The sequence below is a fragment of the Podarcis liolepis genome (assembly GCF_965112155.1).
Source record: "Podarcis liolepis genome assembly, chromosome: 7".
NCBI classification, from domain to species: domain Eukaryota; kingdom Metazoa; phylum Chordata; class Lepidosauria; order Squamata; family Lacertidae; genus Podarcis; species Podarcis liolepis.
In genome coordinates this window covers 54,988,128-55,005,102 of record NC_139561.1, presented here as the reverse complement: position 1 = coordinate 55,005,102, position 16,975 = coordinate 54,988,128, and the positions used below count along the sequence as shown (strand labels likewise).

General features: G+C 46.3%; 1 protein-coding gene across 4 annotated transcripts in view; it reads left to right on the top strand.

The window, feature by feature from the left end:
- The window catches only part of HYDIN (HYDIN axonemal central pair apparatus protein), a 132,074-nt gene that overhangs the window by 63,096 nt on the left and 52,003 nt on the right, over positions 1-16,975 (top strand). For 3 of the 4 annotated variants that reach the window (XM_083514875.1, XM_083514874.1, XM_083514876.1), the window contains 16 exons: positions 272-380; positions 780-899; positions 1,724-1,933; positions 3,622-3,759; positions 4,876-5,053; positions 5,144-5,271; positions 5,753-5,886; positions 6,830-6,966; positions 7,924-8,051; positions 9,365-9,556; positions 10,854-11,003; positions 12,433-12,672; positions 12,929-13,085; positions 14,364-14,558; positions 15,698-15,868; positions 16,576-16,749. In XM_083514875.1, the coding sequence (XP_083371001.1) occupies positions 272-380; positions 780-899; positions 1,724-1,933; positions 3,622-3,759; positions 4,876-5,053; positions 5,144-5,271; positions 5,753-5,886; positions 6,830-6,966; positions 7,924-8,051; positions 9,365-9,556; positions 10,854-11,003; positions 12,433-12,672; positions 12,929-13,085; positions 14,364-14,558; positions 15,698-15,868; positions 16,576-16,749 (2,561 nt within the window). The remainder of the gene's footprint in view (positions 1-271; positions 381-779; positions 900-1,723; positions 1,934-3,621; positions 3,760-4,875; positions 5,054-5,143; positions 5,272-5,752; positions 5,887-6,829; positions 6,967-7,923; positions 8,052-9,364; positions 9,557-10,853; positions 11,004-12,432; positions 12,673-12,928; positions 13,086-14,363; positions 14,559-15,697; positions 15,869-16,575; positions 16,750-16,975) is intronic. The other variant, XM_083514877.1, reaches the window with a different exon arrangement.

Below are 16,975 nucleotides of genomic sequence, written 5' to 3'. Positions count from 1 at the left end.
CAGATATTCAGTGAGAGCCACAGAACCAGCAAATGAGCCTTTTCTTGTGGAGAGAGGGTGGGTGTGTTAAAAATCAACACAAAACCCCTTAGTCCACAAGACTTTAAAGGTAAGAATGCTCCCGACAATTATTCACATTTGCCTGCCCCCAAAGATTACCTGCTCACTCATATTTATACAAAACCACGTTTGTGTCCCTATTACTGTTACCCATACCCAGATATGCTGAGCACCATTAAGTAAAATTTCTGTCCCGATATTATGATTCCAGAGAAGCAGCTACAGAAGAAAACCTCAACTATGTCAATGGAGAAGAGACTGCCCCTAAGGAACTTCCAGACACTGCAGAAAGTAGCCCAGAAGCCAAGGCAGCCTCCAGGGTAATTGTTCATCTCACCTTACCTTTGGCTTGGAGACGTGGCTTGGTTAGGACACAGGTAGCACCTGTGGGTGATTTTGCACAAGTACCACTGATGTGAATGGGCTAAGTGGGTTGCTCTCTATGACTGTCTTGAGGCTGCTAGAGCACTCAGTGAGTATCTGTGAAAAGTTTCATGGGGCAGGAGGACATGGGGCTATTCTTACTAGGAGGAGAACATCTGGATGTTAGAAGGTTTTCCCTTAGTTCTATCCTTGACATTTTCTCCCAGCTGTGCAAAACATTCCAGTGCCTTGGCCTGCCTGATATTTTTCTTGTCAAGGTCTGGGGTGCTATACATCTGGTTATCTGAAAACCTTCAAGCCAACCTACCTCCACTGCCTCTTGCTCTTTTTTCTAGTCCCCATTGCCAGCTGCTGATCAAAGGGAAGAGGAGCTTCCAAAGAAGAGCGAGGTGGGGACCAAGGAAGTCCTGTGGTGTGCAGAAGCAGATTATCATCATCTGACAGGCGTGGAAGAAGTGAGCAGGAATTTGTTTTTATCATTATTATTTTATTTATTCATGTAATATATGTGCATATCACTCACTCAGAAATAATTTTCTCTAAGCTGTGAACAATAAAATAAGACAATATGTTAAGAAACCACAACACTGAAAACAGTCCAGCGATCAATCTGATAAGCCAAAGGTGGTCACACTTCAGGGCAAACAAGAGCATTCAAGTGCCTGTAAAATAAAATAGCCACTTGCTTAATATACAAGGAGAGGGGATGCCATAGTATCATAACTAAGTGCTCTACTCCTGCTGATGGTCCAGTTCTCCAAACCGTTACCCAGTCTCCATCTGCTGATCATTCAAGGCTGAGCCAAGCTGGACTAAAGAGCTGGAGCCATGTGTGGCTATGCCACATCATGCTGGTTGAAGCCCACCAAAGTCCCTCTCTCCAGTGTGAGCCTCTGCTCCCAAAGTGTGAGCCTCTGCTCCCAAAGAAGCTAGGTCTTCCTCCTCAGCCTGAGGCAGGAGACAAGCCTGATCATCATCAGTAGCCAGACCCTTCCCATGCTGGGAGGCACAACAGTTTCAGACCTTGGTTATCACACTTGGATTGGCTAAGATACTGGGAAGAGGATCAATACTGTAATCATCCTATGGAAATGTGCAGTACATGGGGTTTTGCACAGGAAGAGCCTGAGTAAAGGTCAGAATGTATAGAGATCCATCTTTTTGGTGCCAATCCTGCAGCCACCATGCTTTCCCCACAGCTGCATTGGCTGCCCTCATCCTGAACTGGATCTTGGCATTTGCTGGCATGCAGCCTCTGCCCCTCTCTCTTCCCAATCAGGTATTTGACATCATGCCGCTGTATGGGATGCTGGAGCCGAGTGAGATCCAGCAGATGACGTTCACATTCTATGGCCATGCTGACATCGTTGCTCGTGTCAAAGCCATCTGTGAGGTGGAAGGGGGCCCCACCTACGAGATCCTACTGAGGGGTGAGGCCTCCCTTGTGAGTTATGCATTTGACAGGAAGGAGATTGACTATGGACTCCAGGTAAGTGAAAGCTGCACACACTTGACTCTTCAGGCCTCCAGCAGGTCACTTCAGTTATTTTCCCAGTAAACATGCCTTGTTGAAATCTCCCCCTGTGCTTTCCTCCAACCCACCATCCTATGATGAAAATGTTTTGCAGATGTTTATGGTGGATTGAGTCTTATGGGGACTTTTTTCAAGCCTGAACTTGTAGAATGGGTTTCCTAATTGCCTCTGAAGTACTTATTATATGCAAGAGAACACAAAATTGCTTTTGATCACAGTAGACCACTGGAAGCTGTACCTAAGCTTCCTCTTCCTCAGCTTCCACCCATTTCTTGTTTACACCTAGTTCACACCCACTTCCCAAAAGGGAGCCCAACTTCTTTGCCTTTATATATGCTTCCCCTCCACATGACATCCCACCCCACAATACCTCTCAGCTGGAAGAGTGTCTGTCAAGTCCACTGGATTTCTTATACCTCAGAAAATGGACTCTCAGGCTCCAGGTGTTGCTTCTGCTTATACCGTTCAAACTTCCACTCTATATGCTTCTTTCTTGAATTGCACATTCTATGTAAGAACCATGCTGTCTGTCCACCTCCCCACAAGGACCCTGCTGAAAAGGACTGCTTTTCCCTCTTCATTGGGCCCCATTGAAAGAGTTCAACAACACCTACTAAGCCTGCCTTAACCTTGCCTAAAGTGATATTCAGGGAGAGAATTTGGGTCCTCCTTGGCTCTCCGCCTCCTCCTCCTCACCACAGCAAAACCTGCAGTGCACCTCCACTGCCTTTATACCCCTGAGAGGCTTGCCGAGCCCAAGAACCGGGGTGGCGGTAGGGGAGACTCTTTCCCTAGATATCTGCTCTCTGATTAACCTAGCCACTCTCAGGTGACCTCTGTCAGGTCCTTATGCCTCTAATACATGCACCCCTCCAAGCAGAAGTCATCCCAGCAGATGACCTTATCTCAGGGTTGGGCATAGCCAATTTTATAGCAGGGTTTGATCCACAAGGCCACTCCCTCCACCTGCCCTACACCTTGTGCAGCTGACCCCTGCGGAAAGCAGGATTGAACTCTTCATACATCAGCTGATGTTCAGGGAGTGAAATCCTGCTTGGTCGTTATCCCCACCCCACTGCCAACTTTGGCAGGTGACTAAAACAACTCATCGGTTCATCACCTGGCATCAAATGACTGAGAGGCAGGTGATTCTTCTCCCCTGCCCAAGTTGGCACCCATGGTAGGATTAAAAGATCTGGCTTGCCAGGCCAAAAAGATTCCCCACCGGGTTAAGGTTAGGGTGTTAGGATTAGGGGGATGGGGGTTCAGGTTCAGGGATGCAAGGCGACATAGATACTGCATTCACATGATCTGAGGATACACAGCAACGCTACCAAATGTTTCTTAAGATAAGATTTCTGGTGACTTAGGAGGGTCCTGCTCAAGTGAAACATCTGGAGATATTTTGTTGCTGACAAGATAATCAAAATACAGCAGACTAGTGCTGGTTGGAAAACTTTACACATGTGCAGAGCATCACGTATGATGTGGTGCTGGAAATATTACATGATCTCCTCCCAAACAGCTGGTTGGTGTTGAGTCAGAGGAGGGATGGAAAGAAGGGCTCAGGGCAAGATGCTTTCAGCATTGCAGCAAAAGGTTTGCACGTTCATATTGGCATCACTCTCTTTTCTCTCCCTAAGCCTTTTGATCAGATATGTGTGACTGAGATTACGCTGAAAAATACAGGAAAAGTTGGATTTGAGTACTTTGTGACTAACACCATTGCAGCTTCAGCCAACAACCCTGCACCTGGTGTACCACTGACTCTGCCTGTTTCTGTGAGTAAGAGCAGAAGCCAGATAGATGCTGTTGTGTTTAAGGGTCACTTCTTTATGCATTTTGAGTTTTGAATTATTGTGCAGATTGTGCAAAGCAAGGCAGGCTCTTGTAAATGTGTCATTAGAATTCAGGTGGAATCTTCCTTCAAGCATTGAACCCTTTTTAAGTTAAGGCTTCCTTCCTTCCTTCCTTCCTTCCTTCCTTCCTTCCTTCCTTCCTTCCTTCCTTCCTTCCTTCCTTCGGCCTCTCTTTCTGTCTGTTCTCTGGAAAGAGCTTTCCTTTAAGATAACTCATTCATTTCACAAAGACTCAGGCTGAGCACCCCCCCCCCGCCCCTCTGTGCGAGGTGAAGTCCATCCTATAGATGTCAGAATGGAGGTTTTTGGTGTGGAGAGCCTCTTTTGCTACCTGCTCTAGGTTCCTTTCTTCTAGGTGGGTCAGCATTGAGCCGGTTGCTCTTTCACAACAAGAGAGGGGAGCACTGACCATTTTCCTAACTGGAGAGAAATGCCCCTTAAGTGTTTAGTTATTTGGTGCCTCACCAAGAAAGCCTGTACTTTTCTTAGCACAGGCCTGTGAGATGCCCACCAAATCCTGTCCCTGCTCATCTTGGGTGGGAAGAAGTAAAATTTCCAGCAACAATAAAATTCAAAAAGCTGGGGAGATGGCAACCCTGCCCCTAGACTCGAGACACTGGAGACACTGGCACAGTCCATCAATCTGGGACTGGGTCTGTGAAGATGCCACACTATCCATGCCATCATCTCTTTCCATTCCTTTAATCCTTACCTAGGAATTTCTTTGAAAGCTCAAATCCTTCTGTATATTTAAATGACAAAAGCAAATGTGCTTAATTTGCATGATGTCTCTGGTAACTAAACCTGGCTTTTATTTGGCGGGAAATCTAAATTTAAAAAACAATGCAAGAGTTTACACAACCATCTGTGTACCAGGCTAACATAATGTTTCTCACTGATCCAGTCTGTGCCCAAGACAAAGAAGATGCCAGGCTGTCCACTTAAACCATTCTATGAAGGCAAGATTGCTCAGCCCTCCATTTGGCAAGGAGCAGCATTACGGTACCTATTCAGGATTCTCCCACTTGTCTCTCCTAGAGTTACATTGAATCTGGGAAGGAGCAGGTGTTGAAGGTATATTATTTGCCTGGCATTCCAGAGGTCTTCCAAAGAACCTTCCAGATCCAGGTGGCCCACATGGATCCAGAACTTATCACCCTGAAAGGAGAAGGAATCTTCCCCAGAATTTGCGTGGATCTACCCATAAATGTTAAAGGTAGGGGTTAGTATCCTAGAGCTTCCACCTTCCTTGGAAAGTGCAGCTCCATCCCTGGTCCAAACTCTCACCCCTTTGTGCTTGCTGTAGGAAATGAGCGGTACAGCATCCTCCTAAGAGAAGTCAAGGAACGCATGGAGCAGGATTCACACAAAGATTCTATCAGTAACTCGGAGGCAGTGGGCACAGACCCAACCATGGAGGAATCCAACTCTGTAGTAAGATTAAAAGCTCCTTTGCTTGCTTGTGAGCTAGGCTGGGCTGGGTGAGGGCTGGAGTTGACCTGGGACACATTAGCAGTGGGAACTGGAATTATTATTATTATTATTATTATTATTATTATTATTATTATTATTATTATTATTATTTTATACCCTGCCCATCTGGCTGGGTGGCTTCCAATAGAATATTAAAATACAATAGTCTATTAAACATTAAAAGCTTCCCTAAACTGGAAGAGCCATGCAAGCCACACAGTTCCGACATGCAGAAAGAAGGGCTGAGCAGGAGCACAAAATGGCAGATGGCTTCTTCAGTAGGGCAAAAGTGGGCATTGGCAACCATGGAGGTGTAGGAGGCCAGTAGATCAAAAGCAACCGACAGAAAAGGGAGCTTTCTGGTGCTGATGCTGTAGGAGAAGCAGGAAGGACTGTGCAGGATTGGGGTCAGGTTGGCTGACTGTCTCCTTGGTCTTGACAGCTTGCCATGCAAGTGCAGTTGGAGGTGGAGAGGCTCCTTGTTCGAGAACATGCCATGGAGCAGCAGAAGCAGCTTTCCTGTGACCCAAAGGAGGATCCTGCCATCAGCCAGCGAATTCGCCGCAGATTTGTCAAGTGGGTGGAGATCTCCTCCCTATGGCCACTTCCCCAGACTTCAGGGTTATGAGGGGGGCTCCCAGCACCTGAGTACTTGGAAATAAGTGGAGAATCTCAGGAAACTGCCTGGTCCTCCCAATCCACCCAGTTTCCTCTGCCTCTGGGAAGTGGGGAAGCTTTCACCATGTGAAGTTTCTTGGCTTCGCTGGCAATCTCTATTTGGACAGTCTGCAATCTGTAGCAAGCCACCAGACTCTGATGCATAGAATCCTGTCAGAGATGCATGGGGAGTCAACCCATGGCTTGTCCAGGTCTTCTTAGCTGAATGCTGTTTTGAATCTACCTACATTTGAACTAATAATAATATAAGAGGAGCCTACTGGATCAGCCAACAGCCCATCTAGTCCATCATCCTATTCTCACAGCAGATGCCTGTGGGAAACCTTGAAGCAGAATCTGAGCACAAAATCACTCTCCCTTCCTGTGGTCTCTAGTAACTGGCATTCAGGAGCATTTCTGCCTCCAGCTGTGGAGGCAGAGCATAGCCTTCATGGTTGGTAGCAACTGATAACCTTTCTTCTTCATGAAGTTGTCCAGTCCTCTTTGGAAACATCCAGGTTCATGTCCATCACTGTCACCTGTGGGAACAAGTTTTATTTTTAATAGTGCTGCGTATTTATTTTAATATTTTAATAGCGCTGCTTGAAGAAGCATTTTCTTTTATCTTTCCTGTATCTTCCAACATTCAACTTCATTGGATAATAAAAGTAATCCCCTCCCAAAGGGCTGCAGTGCCATTTCTGTGATTGGCACAAAGGAGAACGTTACTTTCCGCTCTGCTACCCTCTGCCATAAGTATGCTCTGGCACTTAAGTGAAATGCTTAAATCCTCAAAGTCCTGTTGAAAATGTAGCCCTCACTATCAAACATCTATTTACAACCAGCCGTTGCTACTTTTCAGAGCACAACTCCCTGAGTACATCTTAGACTTTGGCTACATCATCCTGGGCACCGTCCGGACCCACATTATCAAAATCACCAACACTGGCCAGTTTCCTGTGTCCTTCTATGCAGATAGGCGGAACTTGCGGGACTCAGGTAATAAGGAGATCTGGTTCCTTTTCATTTCTAGCTCAGCCTATCCTGAAAACTTGATTGATCAGTAATTGAATGGGAAAAGCATATATATATGTCAGGGAACTGCCATCGGAGGAACAGGTGGTGGAAGGGCTCACGGAGGCTGGGAGAGACCCAGCAGCTGAAGCAGGAACCAGCAGGGGGAGAGGTGGGTCTCTGAGGGAAAGCGAGCAAGAGGGAGGGCTCAGGGATACGTCCAGCAAGAACAGTGGGGAGGTAATTTGCCACCAGTACAAGCCCTTCCCCTCCCACCCCAATTGTTTTACTCTCAGACACTGAACACTTTTTTCCAAATAAGGTTTTCTTCTGCATCCAGTTGCCCACTATGGGCAGAGTATGGGTAAGCACAAAGACCAAAGAGAGAAGGAGATGTGTGTCATCTGCAGACTGATGGCCCTGTCAGGATTCACATCTGATCCTGCTCAGTTTGCCCTGTGCTGGGAAGATTATTATGGTTTGAATGGCTGCTCATCTGACTGCTGTGAAGGTGGTCAGTGGTTCCCTTAGCCCCAAATTCTTGAAATAACACTACACAGAGCCCTCCCTACAATTGTATTTCTATGGTCTGAGATTTGCCTATCAGCAATACAGCCCCTTCTCATGCTAATTAGCAAGAATATGCATTTGTTAGGTTTGGCTGCTAATTTCCCACATTCAGTTTCTCTCAGAGGGAATTATACCAAGCAGGCAACCTGACATGGCTGCCTCCAGTTTTCCAACCCCAGGTGCTTCCTCAGCCTAACCTACCCCATGGGTATGGGGGGGGGGAAGGATGGAGAGAGAGCCTTGTGCAGCCATTCTAAGCTCCTTGGTGGAAGGGTGTCATGTCAGTGTAATTGAAAACAAACAAACCAATGGCTGATTCCTCCCTGCACACCTGAATTGGCAAGGAATGACACTGTTGCTTTTTTGAGCCAGGTTTCGACACAGAGCTGGACAGAGTGAAGAACCTGCCCTACTGCGAGACGGAAACATTTGGAGTGCGCTTTGATCCCCAGAGTGCCAACCAACCCCTGGGAGAGGTGGAAGTGATCCTGCCAGTCAAGGTACCTTTCATTTTGCAGCTCGCCATTCTGCACTGCCTTGGGACCCTTGGCTGAGGCTGGGGATGGGGAAGGAATATAGGAAATTGGAAAAATGGGACACTGCAAGGAACTGAAACTAGTGGGTTCAGCCCTCCTAGTTGACATGTCCTACAAGGCAGGCAAAGTTTATGATGCATCACAGCTAGGATGTAACTTTCAGAAAGAAATGCAGTCATCAGAAGAGCCATGAACACCTACTTCAGTTGTAGCTACAGCTGGCCTCCCATGATCCACTTTGAAGTCCTTGGAGTTAAGACAAAGCCTGCCATGAATTATGGAGCCACATGGGTGGGCAGGGGAGACCAGCAACTGGACAACTGCATTGGAATTTATGGAGGGCAGCTGGATAGGCCATAGTAGAGGGGAAAGGACATAGCTGTGTGGTAGAGCACTTGCCTGGCCCGTAGACTGTCCCAAGCTCAATCTCTAGCAGCATCTCCACATAGGGCTGGGATAAGATTTCCTATCTGAAACCATGGAGGGTTGATCCCTCTCTGTGTTGACTGCACTGGCCTATATGGACACATAGTTTGACTCAGTATAAGGCAGCTTTCTGTGTTTCTAAGAAAGGCTTAGGAAGGCCACATCTGACTCCAAGGCAGACAATGTGATCCAAGAAGTGCCATAGGCAAACTGTGCCCTTATAACTAGAGCAATTCCTTCTGTCTGAACTGAGCCCAGCTCTCTTTGGTCAGACCAGGCTCCTTAAAAGTGCTCTGGCCTGGAGTCTAACACTCCTTTGGGACACAACAATGCTGTAAAATGGAGTGTGAGAGGTGGGGCCATGCCAAATTTTAGCATTGCACAGGACGGTGCTGAAATTTGAGAGCCCCATATCTGCCAATGCGGCTCTGCCCACTTGTCAAACCTGGCCTGTGAGTGGTGGGGGAGAGACTGATCCTGTATCTCCAAGCCCGATCTGCAGCATATATATTTGATTTCTCCAGCATTTGATACCTGCATGGTGCCCCGAGTGCCATTAAGGGTACAGTGGTACCTTGGTTTACAAACTTAATCCATTCCGGAAGTCCGTTCTTAAACTGAAACCATTCTTAAACTGAGGTGCACTTTCCCTAACGACGCCTCCTCACCGTTCGGATTCCGTTCTTAGACCGAGGTAAAGTTCAGAAACCGGGATACTACTTTTTTGCGGAGTTCGTAAACTGAATCGTTTGTAAACAGGACTGTTCTTAAACTGAGGTACCACTGTATGTGTGTTAGAGGTTCCCATTTCCTGCACATGGTGCTTAGGTCTTGTTTGTTGTTTGCTCCAGGTCCTGACCGGACCCACATTCAACATCTCTCTACGTGCCATGGTGATTATGCCATCTCTCTGCATGTCCAATGACAATTTGGAGTTTGCTGCCACTCAGTGCGGCCAGTGCCAAGTCGAGACAATCCAGCTTCACAACCAGCTCCAGGTCACCTGTGAGTGGTTTGCCACCAGCAGCGAGCAAATAAAAAAGGTAAAGTAGACCTGGCCGCAGGCTTCTCTTTCCCCTTTTCTGACCATCAGGTTCCACCCTGCTCTTTCCACGAGGGTTGCCACCTCATCAGAAATGAGTCAGCCTCTCCTGTGCCTTGAACAGCAGCTCAATCTCCAGAAACTGACCAGTGAAGCTTTGCACTGGATAGAGATTAAGTTGTACTTAAAGGTGTAGCTGCAGATGATAGCTGAAAAGCTGACAGAATCTGCCCTCCTTTTTCTACTCTTGAGGCTGAGTCCTTTTGATGTGTAAAGCACTGAGGCAAGGTCTCCAGAGGTTCAGAAAGGCAAGTTCTCAGAGGCAGGCCCTGTAGCTGGTTAAGCCCACAACTGGCAATTCAGCTTTAGACTCACTTGAGCCACTGAAGAATGCAAAAGAAAACAAGGTAAAACACTTTCCTCAGACAGCATTGCTACTGCAATGAGGAAAGCATCTTTTTCCTTCCCCGCCATCCTAAGCTGGGGAAACCTTTTATTCTTGTGCCTATGGATGGAGGGCAGCACCACCCAGGGTGCACTGAATTGCAAAAGAAACATTGGTCCATCTACCTGGCTAGCAGGTTGTTGCATGTAACAAGACAGCAGGCACCTGAATTTCAGATGCAGTTAGTGTGGGAATGTTCTGGGGTGCAGGAGAGGATATATTGACTAATTATATCCTTATCCAACTTGTGCTAACAAGTTCCCAAAATATCAGCAGAGTTTATATACATTCCCCTTTAAGTACGCAACGGTAACGTGTGCACAGGTTCGCTAGAACCTCTATAATAATTACTCTGGTAATTTCCCCTTTATTCCCTCTTAAAATACAAGACACAACACAGTCTTTATAAAAGTATAAAAGAGTTTACTCACGATCTGTTCACAATATGATCCCAGACGGCAGACAGGCTTAAAAAGGTTACATAGAATCTATCTTATTGCAAGATAGACCTTATCTCCTCTCTTGGCTGAGAGCCAAGAGGGCATCTTTACATGCTTCCTCATCGAAGGAAAATGGCAGAGAGAGAGAGATGGCTGCCTGCCCTGTGCTTTTGTCATTACCTGCACAGGTGAGGCCACACCCACCTCTGGTCACATGCGGAGGAAGTCCGTCCCCAGGAAGTTTACCTGCTTGCTGGACAGACATCCCTCCCCATGTTCTAACATGTACACTCTAGGAATGTTGTCATTGACTGCTCCTGTGTTTACATCCCACAGTTAGGGTGGGAACAGGTCTGTTCACAATGGCACAGAGATCCATTGCTCAGTGATGTCATTGTTTGTTGTATGTTTAGGTGGACAAGCACATGCCAATGGCCTTACGTCGGAAGATGCGCCGTGAGTTAAAACACAAGCCCAATGTCTTTGAGATGATCCCTCCCTATGGGATTCTGGCTCCGGGGGAGAGGCTCAATGTGCAAGTCAAGTTTGCACCCAGAGAAGAGGTAGGAGGTCAGGATGCTGTTCATGCTATTGAACAGTTGCAACTCTCGTTGCAAAGAGGGTTCAATGGTAGCACATGAGAGTCCTCTAGTCGGTATTTGGAGGGGGGGGAGTGATGATTTAAATGCTTCATTTGGTGACAGTTAGTGTGAATTATTTTAGCTTTTTAAATGTTGGCAGACAGGTCAACGAGTCTCTTAGAGTTGAACCACAGCATTGATAGCCTTCTATTGATAACATTGAAAGCGATGATGTTTTGGAATGGAAGGCTAGGTCAGCGGTGTGCTCACCCAGAGTCCTTAAGGATCAGAACATGGGAAGGAGCTTGGCCTCATTGAACATAGAGCACATGAGGTTAATAAAAGCTGTCGAGAATAGGCTAGGTCCAGAACAAGTTGGGGAGAAAGTGACTATTCTGTTCCATTTGGAGCGCTTTAACTTGTTTTTATAATAGGAATGGTTTTATCTGTTTTTTAATAACAACATGTTGTATTGTTGTGAAAGATGGGTAAGAAATTTTACAAATGACAAATAAATAAATAAGGTATCAACAGCTTTAGCCTTGATAGCCAAGAGGGCTTTTCCAGTTTAGAGGGTGAAAGAAAAGTGCTGATGACAGGCCATGAGGGATGAGAGGAATCTTGGTCTGGCCCAGCAAAACAACCAAGAATCTTGTGGCACCTTCCAGGCTAATATATATTTCATGGCAGGAGGTTTCATGGGCTAGAGAGAGCCCGCATTATCAAACATCAAGTGCTGCCTTCTGCTGGCAGGTGTATTTATATCAGCATGGGTGGTGGAAGAGAATGTTATAACAGAGTGAGGCCAGAACTCCCAGCATTATAATAGATGGGTAGTTGACATTACTATGCTGAGCACAAATGTAGAGCAAGACAATGCAACAAATATGAATCCATGGGCATAGTTTTCTTACGACTGCTAGGCAAGAGCTAAACCTGGGCCTTTCTATATTCTTTCTTTCTTTCTTTCTTTCTTTCTTTCTTTCTTTCTTTCTTTCTTTCTTTCTTTCTTATATAAAAAGAGGTTGGATGGTCATCTGTCAGGGATTCTTTAGCTGTGAATCCTGCATTGCAGAGAGTTGGACAAGCAGGGGTCAGCAACCTTTTTCAGCCATGGGCTGGTCCACCGTCCCTCAGACCATGTGGTGGGCCAGACTATGTTTTGAAGGAAAGCTGAACGAATTCCTATGCCCCACAAATAATCCAGAGATGCATTTTAAATAAAAGCACACATTCTACTCATGTAAAAACACGCCGATTCCTGGACCATCAGTGGGCCGGATTGAGAAGGCGATTGGGCCGCATCCAGCCCACAGGCCTTAGGTTGCCTACCCCTGGACGAGATGAATCTTGGTGTCCCTTCCATCTCTACAGTTCTGTGAAATAATCTCTCCAATTTTTGTTATCTTAGAAATCCTACCGCCACTACCTGATTCTGAGCATTTCCCAGAGCACCCAGCAGCTGCAGCTGAATGTCTCTGGGCAAGGTCTGGAGCCGCGTCTAGAGTTCACTCCTTCCATTCTGGAACTTGGGCCCCTCTTGCCTTACGCCATTGGGGATGAGGCTGAAGTGGTGGTGAAGAACCCTTGCAGCTTCCCCATTGAATTCTACTCCTTGGAATTTGACCAGCAGTATCTGTTGGAAGAGCGGGTAAGAATCAAGCACACTTCCTCCCATCTGAGGCTGCAAACTCTAGCTGTGCATACTCTGCTAATCACACTGTTCAAAGTGTGGTACAGTGTCAACAACAGATGGTGGGCTCAAGTCTAACAGGTTATGGGCAAACTGACTTCTACAAGTTGAACACTGCAGCAATTCAGAGTCATTCATACTGGCCTTAATGGAGCACTGGCCAGACTCCACATGAGACAGTTCTTTGTATCCTTATATATCTGCTTGGTTTTAGATTCTGCGGATGTTGAAGGGCTATGACACCCATAACATGCTTTTGTTGCCTCCTCGCATCCCTGGGGAGAAGCTGCCTTTTGAAGTCCTGGAATATTATGAGGAGCAGAAGAAGTTTCAAGGTGACCAGGAGACAGTTACCGGTAATCAGGAAAATGGTGAGCTGAGGAGACTGGGCTTTTTGGAGAGTCCAGCTGCATGGGGTGGCTATTTTTGGACATCAGAGAGGGTGTAAGGGGACTGACTAATTCCAGCTACCTGCTGTGCTCATTTCTAGATTTTGCATCTACTCCTGGAATGAAAAGGTGGGGTAATGCCTTGCTAGTCATTCTCACGGTAGACCCATTGAGGTTAATGGACATGTCTAATTTAGGTTCATTAATTTCAGTGGGTGAAGAATTGTAGAGTTGGAAGGGACCATGAGAGTCACCTAGTGTAACCTCCTGCAATGCAGGAATCTTTTGGCCAATGTGTACTCTGAGTAGGAATTAGCTGGATACAACCCCGTGCTTGCAACTTTCATTATTTAATGTGACAAAAGAGTTCTGCAAGGATTACTCAAACTATCCAGGAGCATTAACTAAAGCGGGAACCCAAAGTGATGTCAGGTCTTACACACTGCTTCCATATCATCTGACTACACCTATTCCAGTATTAAAGGAGGCCCTACCTGATTCACAACTGTCTTCCCCCTGCAGCCCCAAAATTCTAGGGCTGCATACACACCATTCATTTAAAGCACATTTGAAACACATGGGTTCCCCAAAGAATCCTGGGAATAGTAGTTTACAAACTACAGTTCCCAGGATTATTGAATTGGGGGTGGGGTATGTTTCTTAAAGATTTGCAGCCCAAGGGTATGGTCTAAGTGCCAGGCCAGGGGAATCCCTTCTCCCACCTTGGCACATCTGGATGCTTCCCATTGACAGGACTTGTGACTTACTTCCCCACCCAGACTTGGCTGCTGTGACTGAATTCCCTCTCCCTTTACCAACACCACCCCCCAGCGCTAATCCCTGCATCACCACACCTTCACAGGATGGACTACATAGAGCATGAACTGGGTGGGTGGTATAAATCATTATCCCTTCATTCCAAAGCCATGGTGTCTTTCAAAAGCAGCCTCTGCCCATTTTATTTTACAATTGGTTAAGGTGAGCCATACATAAATGCAGTTATTTGTCCAGGCAACAAAATCTGAAGGCTAGAAGCTAGTCTTCTGTGTTTTTGAGCCTATTTCCAAGAGCTGATTGGTGCTGCTGGCAAAAACATCTGGAAGGTGCCAAGTTGGCAAAGGTTGGTCTATAGAGAATGGCATGTCCTTCACTGGTTTGCTTTGGTTAAGACCGAGTGTGGGGAACTTCTGAAAGTGCCACCAGTACATTACTTGGTGTCTCTTGTATGCACTGTGACATCTGACCTCCTTTCCTCTTTAGTAGAAGAAGAAGAAAATGCTTTAATTTCTGATCATGGGATGAAGCTCCTCCCTTCCAGTGCTGGGCAAACAACATCCACGGCGGCCTCTGCTCATCCTTCTCTTTCCCTTAACGAGGATACCAGAACTTTCAGGGTGGAATCAAAATTTGATCAGGAGGAAGAAGAGGAAGAGGAGGGGACAGACAGAGGACAAGGTGAGTGAGAGCTTCTATTGCTGCTGGGACAGTGAAAAGAGCATGTCATCATCACCACTGAAAAAAGAAAATGTATGTGATGTAATGGGGAAAGATTTAGACATCCACATAGTGACATTTTGCTGCCACCTCATGGTGAAAATCTATAAGGAACTAGATCAGGAGAAAGCTTACACCAAGAACAAACTTAGTTGGTCTCTAAGGTGCTACTGGACATTTAAAAAAAATATTATATATTTCGACTGCGTCAGACCAACACGACTACCTACCTGAATCTAGATCAGGAGAATTTAGGTTCCACATGTGTTGGAATTGTGGACAAGTGCATGTTTTCTAAATCTCAAAAATACCTGGCTTGACAAAATCCTTTTGACCCATAATTGTGTTGCATGCCATCTCCTGCAAATTTTGTTCTCCAGCATGAAGCAGCTGCAGAAGTTGTAGTGGAAATACATTATCTTGACTTTTCCCATTGGACAAAGGCTTAAGCCCTGTCCACCCATTGCTTGTGCACAGGCCCTCACTATGTTGACAGAGGAATGAGGCTTCACTCTTGGCTTGTCTCCCCTGATATTGCTGATCTTTTTTGCATGTTATGTTCAGGGGTCTGTGGTGAAATTCCAATGCACAGTGTTTGATCAATGCACATGACAGCATTGGTAAGAAGTCACATAAAGGGTGTTGAGGCTGGAGGGACAGAGCGAGCAATAGAAAGAAGAGAGATACAAGTACATTAAAAATGTGATAAATTAAAACAAAAACAATTTCTTACCCTGCCTGACAGGATCAGTATAAAGCGTTCAAAATAAGCTCATTGAAACAGATTACAGGTTCTGGAGTTAGATTTATTTATTTTTAACCCCAGAGCAAATGTATAGATATATACTGTCAGTTGCAGTAAAGGATTAAAAAAGCCACGGACACCCCTGCCATCTGCAGCAGCAAAGATGAGAGAGTGGCATTCCTTATTGGGCTTAAGGATTTCTCCCATTTGGCCAACCCTCTGTTCCTCCTTGAAAATAAAAGGGTCTGTGCAATTTCTGAAGATGTACTATTTGTACCTGACATCTTTCCTTTCTGAAGCCCTTTGAAGGATATGGCCTTTGAGCAAGCTGTCTATAGCCCTGATTCCTTTTCAGGAGGGAGTCAGCAAAGTGTGATCAAGAATAAGGAAGCTGTGGGAGAGCTAGACAACAACCCTGTCTCAAAAGCCATTGCGCGTCACCTTGGCATTGATATATCTCCAGAAGGACGGGCTGCCAGGAACCGCAGGGGCATTGCCATCATCATCCATGGTGCTCCCCTTACAGGTACAGAGACCACCTCGGAGCAGCAGGGCTACATCTGTGGTGACTGTATACTCCCAGATGGCATCTGAGTACCACCATGTGCTCTGAGATCTCACTGTCATCCTCAGTTTTTTGCAGCTCTCTTCTGAATATTTTTTAGTTTGTGAACAACTTTTTTGGGAGCTGAAGGACTCGAGGCATTTTCTTGCCAAGGCTGATGCTAACCGTAGGCTAAGCTAGAGGTGCGCTTAATGCAGAGCAGGCAGAGTGACCTGCCTTGTTCTTCCTTGATGAATGGCGGGTGCCAGGGAGAGGGGATTTGCCCTGGGAAGGCAGCCATGCTCCTGTTTTAGAGAGTCTGTTAAGAACTCCCGTTAGAACTCTCCCCAGACCCCACCCATCCATCACTGCTGGCCCTTCTGGTTTACTCCCCCCCCCCATGTTTTTGTCTTACTGGACTATGTCCTTGAATTATTGCTTCTCTGGAAGAGAGGGGTAAGTGAGAGAGTATGTAGAAACTGGCTTACTGTTCACATTCATTGTTCCACCCACTTTTGCTTCCGGCCCCACCCCCCACTGCCATGTGGCCCTCAGATAGTTGTCCAGAAGAGAATGTGGCCCTTAGACTGAAAAAGCCCCTCCATCCCAGATATAAAGGGATGTCAATAAATGATGGATGGTGAAAGTGTGTGTGTGTTTACCAATACCTTTGTCTCTGATTTCTCTAGGAAAGTCCAGTGCAGCCATCACCCTTGCCAAACACTACAGTGCTGCTTGCTTATCCATTGATTCTGTGGTCTTGGAAGCCATCTCTGATGGGAACACTTCAGCAGGGCTTCGTGCTCGTGAACTCTGCATCCGAGCTGCCATTGAACTGGCACAACGGGAAAATGAAGAGGGGGGTAAGTGGGGGTTGGGGGGGTCTTCAACATCATGGCAAGTACCCATCTGGCCTTTGACTGTGCTCCCCATAGCCCATCCTCAGTGAACTTTTACTCTCTTCTCAGGACCAGCTTGACTCTCACTCCAGCAGGGTATATCCAGTGGTGGGGTAGTAGTTAGAGCATTGGAATAGGACTTGGGAAACAAGGGATCAAATCCACACTCGGCTACTTAAATCCCCACTCA